Source organism: Tiliqua scincoides, chromosome 2, assembly GCF_035046505.1.
Source record: "Tiliqua scincoides isolate rTilSci1 chromosome 2, rTilSci1.hap2, whole genome shotgun sequence".
Lineage (NCBI taxonomy): Eukaryota > Metazoa > Chordata > Lepidosauria > Squamata > Scincidae > Tiliqua > Tiliqua scincoides.
The window spans coordinates 67,618,937-67,631,893 of NC_089822.1; the positions used below are offsets into that span (position 1 = coordinate 67,618,937).

Genomic DNA, 12,957 nt, shown 5'->3' on the forward strand with positions numbered 1-12,957 from the left:
TATGCTGCTGGGCATCCTTCTTACTAGAGAGTCAAGGTTACTTACACCTGGTGAGTGAATCTGTCAACACTTGCTTTTTGTGCAGGCAGCAACCATACTGTGTCTGCACAGTGATCTCTACAGAATACAATCTGTAGTACAGAAGTCTTTAGGTACTGGTGCATTTGGAAACTAATCCCTCTTTTCTGCCCTGGGTAATGGACTCTGCCCAAATAGCTAGAATTTCTGCAGAAATACGCAACTTGAAGTCAGATAATTTGGAAATTAAGGTGCTCTACCCACCTAATATTTTGAGCCTAACTCTTGTTCCCTGACTGCATGTTCAAAAACCCATACATTTTTGCATATACCTTGATTGGAGAAATATGAAAATATTCATATAAGCTGATTTGTGATGTATCAGTTGATGATATATCCTTCAATTCATCCTGTACAGCTTCTATATCTTTTTTGAACAGTTCTATCTGTGAATACATATTAAGACAATATTAGTAACGTCACAGAGATTGTTTAATCTCCTTAATTTTGTGTAATATTTGGAAAAGAAGAGAGGGGATGCTGAAATAGACATGATAAGCTGGGTAATGGAAGAAGTGTCTGTATAAAGTGCCTAGGTAAAGGATACTGTAAAGGATACAAAGGATTAGGGACCTTAGGAGAGTAGAGAAAGATTTGCAAGGGTTAAGTTGAGTCTTCTGTGGCATTCGCTAATTTGGAAATGACAAGCGTATTTAAGCAACACACTGTATTTAAGTCAGAGTGAGCATTTGCAGCCACCTAGCCTTGCAACCAGGAGCCTTGCTGGTCATTGGAGTACCAACTGAACTTAAGAGTTCAGTAAGCATATAGCTGTAGATATTTAGATGATGTTTATTTTCTTTGCTGCCTTTGCTATTACATAACTTCTGCTGAAAGCCATCTTGTGATTGCCTCCTTTGAAGGTAAAGGGACTTCTGTAAGGTACTGCTTTACTTGCTTGTTTTTATATTAAAATTCCTTTAAGTTCAAGAAACTATGTTGATAAATTGTGTTGATATGGGGGGAGAATTGCCTCAACGAACTTGTTAGAACACTGCGGAGCTATCTGCAAGGATGCCCTAAGTTGTAAGCAGCAGAGTGGCCGATTTGTGATAGTTGGAAGAGATAAGAATCAAAGTGCTTGTAGTAGAGGGCAAGTGAACCATGTGTTTGCAGTCGAGCAGCTGAAGTAAAAGCTGGCTGGGCTGACTGTTTGAAGGACTAGGCTGAAGCGCAAACACCTTGACAAGTAACTATAAAAGCTGGAATGTACATTAATAGTTTTATGGCAGATAAATAATATACAGTCACACATTATATGTTCTATACTTGGATTTTTTGGAAACATTCTATACTGATATCAAGGTGTAGGAATATCTCGTCCTATTTCTTATTGGAAGAAACTGAATATATTTTCAGTTTTTGACTGCGTTTAAACGCATTCTAGGACAACTATACTCCACCTTATCACACAATATGCAATACATGACAGAAATACAGAAGTCCTCACTTAAAGTTGTTGATAGGTTCTTGGAAATGGCAACTTTAAGCAAAATGACTTACAATGAAACTAATTTTACTGTAGGCTAATTGATATATGCAAACAAGAGTTCAGTTTCTACAGCATATTTCTGGTTAGAAGAACATAAAACTTCTAAATATTGTAAAGACCAAAAACACTTCTAATATTAATGATCCCCCCCCCTCAACAACTTTAAAATGAAACAATTTATAAAGAAACAACTTTAAGTGAGGACCTGCCATACGGGCTTTCAGGAATTCATACCTCTTGGTCTTTGGGCACTTCATCCGCAAGTGTAAAGAAATCAGCCAATGCATAAAGGAATCCAAGATCTAATCTGAGATCCATCTCTTGAATTAGGACCTTAAAATACCTGCAAGAGTAGAAAGCTGTCAAACACCTCAACATCACAGCCTCATCACCTGACAACTCGCCCTTTTCCTTTGAACTTTACTCATCTTAGGAATTAGATATAGACCAGGAAGAAGGTTGTACTTTTTAAACTTGATTGGAGCCCTTTGCCCTTGTCCCTTATGAATATGGCTAAGACATTTACAACTTTCCTCTTTTTTGCGATTGTGTGGTGACATGTTATGTTCTGAGGCTGAAAAACCCCTGAATTAAGAAGACTGTGTCGATTCAGGACTAGGACCAGTGGGTGTTTAGCTACCACTCTGCCTTGTCCTTTGTGTCCTAGATAAGACTTAATTTGCAGCTGAGGAATGCCAGCATTTTGCATTCGTACAGCAACAGACTTCTCAATTGTTCCTTGTATCCATTGCTGCATCTGAGCTTTGAACTGTTCCTCAAATCATGATTGAGAAGGGAAGGATATCCTTCTATAATCTGAGGGTCTAAGATGTTCCTGCCCCTTCAGACAGGTCAGAATTGTTGGACGCCATAAGGAAATTTGTCAGTTAAGATTTTCCCAGTTTCAGTTGAGAATTTCATTTAGGGATTAGTTTTCAGTTAAGAAACTGTTGGCTGTTAATTCTAATGTTCTACAACCCAACCAACCGTCTTTGCTACCAACGTTGCAACAGGAGGTCTTGTACAACCTTTACTCTTAACATTCCAATGCACAGCACCTTGTTAAGTAAGTGCACTTGTGCCTTCAGTTGTTGATCAGACGAGACACCAGATTTCTCCTTAGGACAGCACTGTCCAGGAGAAAAATTCTTGCTATTGGACAGAATCAGGACCTCTCAGTGTCCACCAACCAAGCACTGCCTGACCTAGTCCTCATGGTGAATGCCACTAGATCAGGGCTCTGCCATTAGCCTTTATTCCTGCTGCCACTGCTGAGCAGTGCGGACCCGGCTCTCACCCTCCAGGGTCTTCAGCATGCCTTAAAAACAGGCAAGGACAGTAGTCACTCCTGCTCCTGGATGTTATTCTCCTCTGCTGGTAAACACCAAGCACTGCTTGAAAATTAGAGACATAGTCTCAAGATTATTAGAATGCACTATCAAAACAGGACATGTTAAAGGAATCAAGGCATCTTGAGACAGATGCACCATCTGCTTTAGAGAGGATATGTGTCTCTAAATTTCTCATCCAGAATGGAGAATCTGTTCTTGCTGTGAGGGCTTTTGTAGGAATTAAGAACTTTGCTTCACCCAAAATGTCTAAGACACCAGAAAGGGAAGAGCTGCTCAGTTGCCCTAACAGATACTGTCTTCTTCCCATTGCAGGGATAGTGAAATAATATTTATTTTAATCTTCACAATACTCTTCAAATTTTTATTTTCTGCAATTTTTTGCCTTTAAATGCATTTGTCAACTCTGGATTAATTCTTTAGCACAAGACTTAATATAATTCAGATACTTTGTATTGGACAAAACTTGTGTAGAACTGTTGCTTTATTATTAGATCCACATTTGATTCACAATGAAGACATGCATTCAGAAAAGCCTGGGGTGGAGGGTGATTAACACATATACAATTTGGAATACATGCACGTATACTCAATCTGCATATGTCCGTGATGTCTGCATATATCTATCTTTAGCGCCCATAAAAATGAGGCTCACTGAAAGGTACCCCTCTACCAGCACAATGATACCTGCGCTGGCTGAGGGTGTTTGCCATAAAGCTGCTTTGAATGCCCATGAGGGATATAAAGTGGGGTATATATTTGTAAATAAAAAAATAAAATAAAAAATAATGCACGTTTGCAGTACTTAGAGAGTAAGCAGCGCCAGCAGGGAGGCCTGTGTCCCCCTGCTGACACTGTATCCTGAGGACTGACCACCGGCAGAGGTAAGAGACACCAGGAGGCGGAGGGCAGTAGGAGGGTGGAATGGAGGCAGGGAGGGGGAGTTTCTGGGCAGGGGAGAGTAGAATGGGGCTGGATAGGAGCAGGTCTCCACACTATCTTCTTCTCCTTCTCAGGCCTGAAAGGAAGGGGCTGTTTCGATTTGTGCCAGCTAAATAGCTTGTGCAGACTCGAGTAGCACCATTGGGTAAGCTGGAGAATTACTTGGGGTAAGGGGAAAAATATCCCCTTACCCTGAGAGGACCTTCAGTCTGCTCCTAAGCTGCACTGGATAAAGCGGAGACCATGTAGCAGTGCAGTGTAGGACTGGGCTGTCCATCCGTCTCAGCCTACCTCACAAAGTTATTGAGAGGATGAAAGGGAAGGAATCATATGTCACCTTGAGCTCTTTGAGTGTAAGAGTGGGATATAAATAAAAAATAAACAATAAAATAAACAAATGTTAGAAATGCCTATATGATTCAGTGGCGTAGCTAAGGGTGCGCAGGGGGTAGCAGTCGCACTGGGCAACAAGCTTTAGGGGGTAACAAGTTGAGCTTTACACTAGTGACCAAAATTGTGAAAATCTTTGTATGTATGAATAATAGCATCATGTTATATATCATTGGAAAGGAAATTTAATGCTGAATGCAATGAAACAATCCACATTAGGATATCTATATTCTATCAAATGTTATGGCCAATTAACCAGAAAACAAAAACACAACTGTCTTATGGAACAAAAAGTGGATTTCTTTAACTCAAAACAGACCTTTGAGACTGATTTTTCTGAGAACCAATGAGATGTTATTATGATACTGCATGGAACAAATAAGGTGTTAATATGAGTCAGCTCTTATTTCTATGTATCATAATACAGCTACTCCTGCTAATGAGGCACTTTTTCAAGTGGTGCTCCTCTTATATTTAGCATGGAGAAAATAACCATCCCTCTTCACCCCAGCACAGTGTCTCTAACCAATAAGGGGCACATTTTTTATTTATTTACTTAATTAAGTTTGATTTTGTCATGGGGAGGCTACAACATCTTCTTTAATCCTAGGTAGCAGATAGATACCTTAGCTATGTTACTGGCTGGGGAGAGGTGCTGGATCAAGTGTGTGGTGAACTGCTGGGGGGAGGAGGCAGGTTTCCCCCCAATTTGCAATTTTAAAAAGCCCGGGTATGATGTCACTTCTGGTTGTGACATCACTTCTGGGGCATCATTTTGAGCTCCGCACTGGGCTACACGTTCATTAGCTACGCCACTGATATTCTTGTTAGCCAAATCTCAATCATGTTTACACAAGTCTTACTGATTTCAACACCACATACTTACAACTAATACTAGAAAGGCATCCTTAGAAAGATGCCACCCAATTTTAGACATGCTTATGCAGAAGTAAGTCCCACTGAATCCAAACAGAATAAGCATGCTTAGGGTTGCAGAATGTTCCTAAATGTTAATGCTAATTTAGGAATGGAAAAGGAAAATGCACTTACTTTATACGGGATATCTGCGAATGTCCTGCTGTTCTCATGACAAGACTGACATCAGTAAATGGTTTTGGTTCTATGAAAATTCCAGAGAAAACATGAGTACAGGGCTGACACAAACTCATGTAGGAATTCATTTATTTTGAAATGTAAGGCAAAGGATATAATGGAAGAATAGGACAAACCAATGTTCCAAGGTGGTAGAATACAAGAAATGAAACCAATAACCAAGTGCACTATCCCAATATATTTTCACTGTGTTCAGTACAACAGATATACACTGAATGGGTAGATCAGTGAAGTTGCAGATGCTGTCTGACCAGCAGATAAGTTAACTTCAGTTGCCCATTATTTTAATGGTATTTTCATTATTTTCCTATTCTCAGGCTTCTCTCAGGGCACTGACAGTACAGTCCTAGCTAGGCATGTCTCTTCAGAAGTAAGGCTGCAACCCTAACCACACTTTCCTGGGAGTAAGCCCCATTGAACAAAATAGGACTTACTTCTGAGGATTGTGCCATAAGTCTCATTGACTTAAAGGGACTTATTCCCAGGTAGTTGTGTGTAAGACTGCAGCTCAAGTTCCTTGCTGCTCCCAATTCATGGGGTACATCACTCTTACTTGACAATCTTGCATCATCTGCAGATGTGATCTGTAGGTAATAGTTTCAAGGGAAACTTGTGCCTCTTCCATTGTCTTAAGTCAGAAACCGATCTCTGGGGAAAATACACATGGCAGAAGATGTACTGCCACAGATTACTTCCTGTTTGGATAGCAAATAAACTGGACTTGATTAATACTTGCATATTTTGCATATTCCTTCCTGAATTTGGAGGAATCTGGAACAATTTTAACTTGACAGCAACACATGCTATGGAAACAGCTGCATTTTTATTTTCACTTTAGTGGAGAACTTGTCAAAGAATAACACTAGAGAGAAATTGTTCTATTGCGCCTATTGGTTAGTCATTTTCTGACCTTGCTACGAATGATTTACTTCCATGGACTTCCATAGTGGTTCCCAACCTGGGGTACATGTACATGATTTTGGCAGAACCTTTAGGGGTGCTTGAAAAAGAATTGAATAATGGCAAGTGCTGCTCCAGAATGCCTTGCAGGGCCAACAAAGTAGGAAAGGAGGTAGCTAGTTGGCTATGAAAGTCTCACCAATAGCTAATTTTTGGTGATCAATTCATGTATGAATCAGTGATTGAAAACCAGCACAGTAAAAAAGCTGAAACATAATATAGAAAGTGATCAATCACCAAGAATTTCTCAAGACATTTCTGGTGCAAAATAGTTAAAAGGTATAGTCTTCAGTTCTTCAAACAGATAAAAAGAGAAAATATTGAGATGAGTACATGAAGTAGGGGTTTTCATATCGAGGAGATTAGGGTTCATATTATTCATATTAATTACAAACATTTTGCTAATATGAGGGAACAATTTACGGAAATGGGCTGCCAAGGGGTTTGCAAGTGAAAAAAAGGTTGAGAACCACTGCAGGAGAACCATTAATCAAATCCTTCTTTAAGATGCCTGATGTGTTAAGCCAGAGACTCTACATATGATATAAAACTTTATAACACATAACTAGGAGCATACAATTCAATTCACAGTGAAAAGACAAGCAACAAGCTGCACATAGTTGCAACCCTATTTACTCAGAAGTAGACTCATTGCTTTCCATGGATGTTATTCTTAAATAATGGTGCACTGAATTGTAGCCTGGGACTTTGTCTTAAATGGAAGCGAGGATTACATTCTAGTGTTTTTAAAAAACAGACTTCTGCCAAGCATTTGTAAAATGGAACGAGGCTACAGCAGGGTTCGCTAAAGAGAATGAGGCTTGCTTGATTTCAATGGAAGCCTTGCTGTTTTTTCTCAGGAGGAGAATAAAAGGCTAACTTTGGCTGCGGCTTGCTGGTGGAGGGGTTGCCAGGAAGATTAACAGCCAACAACAACAACAGTATTTATATACCGCTTTTCAACAAAAAGTTCACAAAGCGGTTTACAGAGAAAATCAAATATCTAATGGCTCCCTGTCCCAAAAGGGCTCACAATCTAAAAAGATGCAAAGGAATACCAGCAGACAGCCAGTAGAACAGACAGTGCTGGGGTGAACAGCCCTCTAATTATCTCTGCATAGCTTCTCCCAAGTGCAGTGACATGCTTGAAAAGCCTTGTCCCCTGAGTGATCTTGCAGATAAGGCGAGGTGATGATTTAAGCTTGATTTATTGGCAGAAATTTCTTGCCCTATAGGCAAGTATCTACAGTACTAATGCTGAGAAAATATAATAATATGTTAAAAGTATTAACAAACCTGAATCCAAGGTGATGGACTTAGGAGGTTTAATAGGATAAAATACAAAGGGAAATATGGCTCCAGTAATCTGGTTTTGTATCTGATAAAGGCAATGACAAGACAATATGATACATGTTAGATATTTCTTTGCAAATGGTTTTGTTTAGCTGTGATTTTAATAAATGTCCTAATTTACAGTTTACAATTATACTGTTTATTCACTCTAGTTTTCAACAGAAAAAATAGAGAATTTTGATCCATTGAAGTCAATAGTTGACTAGGTTCTACACTGAATACAGGTTGTACCATGAAGTTAAAATTTCAGTATTTTTCCAGACAGCACAATCAAAAGCGTTTGAGTGTTGCAAATGAGCTGTAAGGCACATCTGCAATGACTAGCAATCTGGCAGAACCAGCATAAAGGTGCACGCCAGCCTGCTGGTGCCACACCCGAAGGCAGTGCAGGCAGACTGGCAGAGGTAGGTTTGCACTAGGCAGCACTTCTGGGTAGGGGGAGGATGGAAAAGGAAGCAGAAAGAGTCCAGGAGCAGGCAGGACTGGCGGTGTGATGCACACTACATCCTAACCCCATCCCTGGCCTGGGCAGCTCTACATGGACTTCTCAGATTTGCACCAGCCAAATAGCTGGCACAGATTCGACAAGCCCCATGGGGTGGCTAGGGCTTCACTCAGGGTAAGGAGAAAAATATCCCCTCACCCCAAGGTTACCCTCCAGCCACCTCTTAAGTTGCTTTAGATGCAGCACAGGACATGTGGACCGGCTGTGCATGCAGTTTAGGATTGGGCTGTGAATTAACTTGCTTTGCAGGCCTAATTCAGATGTTCATAAATTTGTACAGAATAATTACTTAACAGACTTTGCACAAAAATTTATTTTTAAGCACAGATTTTTATTTGAAAATGCTAAATTATAGGATGTTTTAATTTTAAAAAGTTTCAATAAAGTCAGTTATTAAAAAACAATAAGAGAAAATGTTTAAATCCTAGTTAGAAGTATTAAAGTGAATGCTCAGGAAGAAAGCACCTTGTTCTTTATCGATATCTCTTGTCTTAAACAGGTTAAGAAAAGTTTTTGAATATTCATTGTTGGCAACCCTAACACATACCTGTATTCTGTAGATCTGGACTCTGAATGATGCCTGATGTTCAGATGTACTATACTGTACTTTTAAAGCTGGCAAAAAGCTTCTTCTCACAGGGATTTCATTTGGCTCCAGTATTTTCATGTCATTACCAGTAGGAGTTAAGCAAACCTGTTGTATAATAAAGAAATCTTAATGCCATATCTTATTGCCCTCCAAACAGGGCAGTATTAACCCATGGCTGGGCCCCTGGGCTTTCAGGTATTTTGGGCCCCCTCCAGCACTTCAGTCTTTCATCCCACTACAGCTGACAGCCTGATCCTGGTATGGTAAGTACTAGACTGCAGTACATACATATATAGAGTTTATATAGGTGTCCCCTGCTAATTTTACAGGATAGAGACTGGAACAGTGGTGAAAAACAGAAACAGTTTAAAAGCAAAACACTGTCTTTTTTTAGTTTACAAATGTGGCTTCCAATACTTATTTACGTAGCTAGCAAACTGTAAATGCCTTCTTTATCTTACAAATTCCTGCCATCACACAAAGATTTCTGCAAATGAACTCTCATTAACGCCTTCAGGAATGGGAATAAGCCCGGAGTTCGTTCTCTCTCTCTCTCTCTTTCTCTCTCTCTCTCTCTCTCACACACACACACACACACAAAGAAACAGTTTGAATCACATGTCATATGCAAATAAACATGGGAGAGGGCAATTTTAGCCTTTAGAACAGCAGAGTGAAGTTGAAAGAGTGGACCATTAGTTGAATTTTTGACCTCTGGGTATAATTGAAATGTGTTAAAAGAGCAGATTGCTGAAAAATGAACCATCAGAAAGCAGGGGATACCTGTATAATGGATAAACATGTATGTATACATATTGCTGCAACACAAAGTGCCTTTAACCATTGGAGCTCTAGGGCGCAGGTAACAGTGCCTCACAGAAAAAAAATGATGGGCCTCTAGTCCCTTCATGGTCCCTAGGCTTCAGCCCAGTCAGCTTTATGAATCATACAGCCCTGCCTCCAACCAAAAACACAGGACACCATCGAGCCAAATTTAAGCACTCTGAAGTTCTACTTATTTCAACTGGAGGCATTTAAAAATATGCTTAGATTTCATGTTGAAATAAGTATAACTTAAAAGTACTTACATTTAGCTGAGTAAATTTCAGTTTAAAAAATAAATTTTGTTACTAATAGTAACACGAGTTTGTTGTCTGAGAAGACTTCCGATTTCTGAAATTGAACTTCAGGAATTCAACACTTTAAAGCAAACTTCAAAACTCTGCAAATCTTAATATTATAAACAACTAGTGTTTCAAAGTAGAGATCAAATTCTTAACCATCGGTGCATTTAGGGTGCAACTCAGAGTTGGAGCCCAATCCTGGGCTCAGTGCCACAGCTTTGTGTCACCGCGCACTGTCATAAATGTGCCATAAGGCACATTTGCAAGTCTCACCACTGAGCTACTGCCCCTGCTAGCCCAGCGCTGGTTGGTGCTGGGCTAGCACCGGGCTAGCATGGGGCAAGCGCCCAGCCTCTGTGGCTCGGCGGTCTCCCGGACTACTGAGCCACAGCACCGTAAGTGGGGCGGGGAGTGGGGCAGGGGGGACCGGGGAGGGGAGAGGCCGGCAGGGGGCAAAGAGAGGGCAGGGGAGGCGTGACAGGGAGGTGGGGGACGGGGCGGGGGTGAGTCCATGGAGTTCGGCTCTACCAAATCCAAGGCACTCGTGGAGGGCTAGGCACCCTACACGAGTGCCTTTACTTTACCGCCAACCTTCTGGTCGGCGGTAAAGTGAGTAGCCTCATTGCGGGGCTGCTTACCTTACCCGGGAGAAGGGGACAAAAATCTCCTTCTCTCGAGGTGTCACCCGTGGTAGCCCGGGGCTCGCAGGATCCGGCAGCAGCCATTCTCAGTGCAGCCGAGGCAGGGCGTCCCAGGCAGCTCAGGATTGGGCTGCCCATGGGCACAGATCTGTAGCCAGAAGGGGGCCAAGTGGGTAGCATCCAACTGAGAGCACCGCTTCTGCTTGTGCTATCTAGTGCTTCTGCAAAGTGGGAGGAGAAATGTAATTTTGGTCAAATCCCTCTTGGGGATTTGGAGGAGCCAAAGGAGACAATTTACAAGGGATTTAGGGGGTCAAAGAATTCAGTGAAAATGATACTCCACTCAAGCACGAAATAGCATGACCAAAAGGTGGGGGTTGGATACAACCCATTAATTATGGTAGAAGAGAATGAAACGTGGATTTTTACCACTGGCATAAACATCAAAAAGAACAGTGAATACAGCACATGCACGGAAGGCATTTAAGAACTGAATAACATGCTTAAATTCCCTGTTGAGATAAACATAACTGACAGTTTCCAGAGGAACTGCAAACTCCACCCATGTTTACAAGTCTGTTTAGAATCACCTAGAAGGTAAAATACAAGCCTCTTATGTTCCTCTAAAAAACAGATCTAGTTAACCTGGTTCCCCATGGTCCATAAGCGCTGAAAATTCCCGACAAAGTTATCTGTTTTCACATATTCTATTTAAGTAGCAAATCAGATTTAGTTCTGAAAAATATAAGTAATGCAGTTACTTGTTCCAAAATTTCACCATACCAGTGAAAAATTCCAAGGAATTTGATGCAACCAGTACAGTTTACAATAATGAATGTTCTGTTAGGCAAGTTTATTTCTATAAATTTTTAACATAAATCTCATCCTGTGCTATACTGCAGCAAAACCTCACATCCCACAAAGAATGACTGAGACTGGAGAAGAAGAGAACTAGAGATGGGAAGGTGCATGAGACTCAGGCATTTACACTGTGCACATTTACTTAGAAATAAGTCCTATCAGGCTCAATGGGGCTTACTTTTGTGTACTTGTGCAAAGGACCTTCACTTATCTTGCACTCTCACCAGGAGGGAAAAGTTATCCTACCACCTGCTGTTCTCCCATCTAGCTCTCAAAAATAGTAATCTATTTTTACAAGAAGCCATTTGTTGATGCAAGAAAAAAATGACATATTTCTAAGATAGCTACAACTATTATTATTAACTATTGAGTTAAGTATTAACTATTATTAACTATTATTATTAACTAATTATTATTAACTACTGAGGATAAGGGTTCTAGTTCTTTTCCTCAGATATGAGGCAAATAAAGGACCCTACTATGTGCATGGTTAGTAGGACTTTCTTCTAAACACTCATAAACTTGGACTTTAACAGCTCAGTGGCAAAACAAATTAGAGACACAAGATATGGCAGAAAAAGAGGGGTGAGAGAAAAAATGGTTGACTAAGCTTTAGGTTACAATTTTGTTTTTAAATTGATATGGAAGAGTTTCTCAGAATTACCGGAATGTTAGTATCCAATGAGACTACTTTATTTTCTGTGGGTGATAGATCACAGTATTCTTTAAATTCTTTCTCGAGAAATTCAGTTTGCTTCACACTCAGAGGCCTCCATCTTGACTTCTTCTTGGGCTTTGTCTCCCAAATTATATCAGAACTGGCAAACAAAAATAATGAGTTAACAAAAAAGAGACCAAGGGAAAGTTTCACTTTATGCAGCATTCATCAAATTAAAATGGATTTTGTAAACTTGTTGGTATGAACAAATTAATTTTCTCTGTAATTTTTTTTAATGCAGGGTATAAATATTCTTAATTATATTAAAAGTCCCCTTAATTTAAATAGGGAAGTGAGGCACATGCTTAACTAACTTGTTGAAATAAATTGCATATAAAAGATCTTAACACTGGTTGGATCATACATACAAAGCCTCACTTGTGGTTTTATATATTTATGTTATTTTTTACAGTATTTATATATCACCTTCCTTGAAGACTCAAAGACTTGAGTCACATAGAAAGAAGACAATTTATATAGCCATGCTGATCATGAACCACTTTTTTTTTCAAATGGGGTTTTTACAAGTATTATTCTAAAAAATTAACTCATAGAATCATCCATCTAATCAAGCTGGCAGCTTCCAGTCTCCCATCCAAGGCAAAACCCAAACTGATCTTGCTTAGGTTTTTCAGGCAAGGCAGAAGCTTAATCTCCAGACCACACTTCCTGTGTGTGTTTGTAAATTTATTTAATTTTAGTAGGTTAAATGTTGTAGAACAATTTACTGTTCTTCCAGACAGCCTTAATGAAAAGCACATTATGAAGCTTAAGTTATTAAATAAATGAATTGTTCCTTGTCCCTTGTCACAATCTAATATTATAAGTTATAATACAGCCAA

The 12,957-nt window shown here is 39.9% G+C and overlaps 1 protein-coding gene across 3 annotated transcripts in view; it reads right to left on the bottom strand.

The window, feature by feature from the left end:
* Window positions 1–12,957, bottom strand: part of VPS13A (vacuolar protein sorting 13 homolog A) — a 195,267-nt gene that overhangs the window by 31,604 nt on the left and 150,706 nt on the right. For all 3 annotated transcript variants that reach the window (XM_066617808.1, XM_066617807.1, XM_066617809.1), the window contains 6 exons: window positions 12,062–12,215; window positions 8,730–8,876; window positions 7,621–7,702; window positions 5,302–5,371; window positions 1,805–1,913; window positions 351–464 (listed from right to left, as the gene is read on the bottom strand). In XM_066617808.1, the coding sequence (XP_066473905.1) occupies window positions 351–464; window positions 1,805–1,913; window positions 5,302–5,371; window positions 7,621–7,702; window positions 8,730–8,876; window positions 12,062–12,215 (676 nt within the window). The remainder of the gene's footprint in view (window positions 1–350; window positions 465–1,804; window positions 1,914–5,301; window positions 5,372–7,620; window positions 7,703–8,729; window positions 8,877–12,061; window positions 12,216–12,957) is intronic.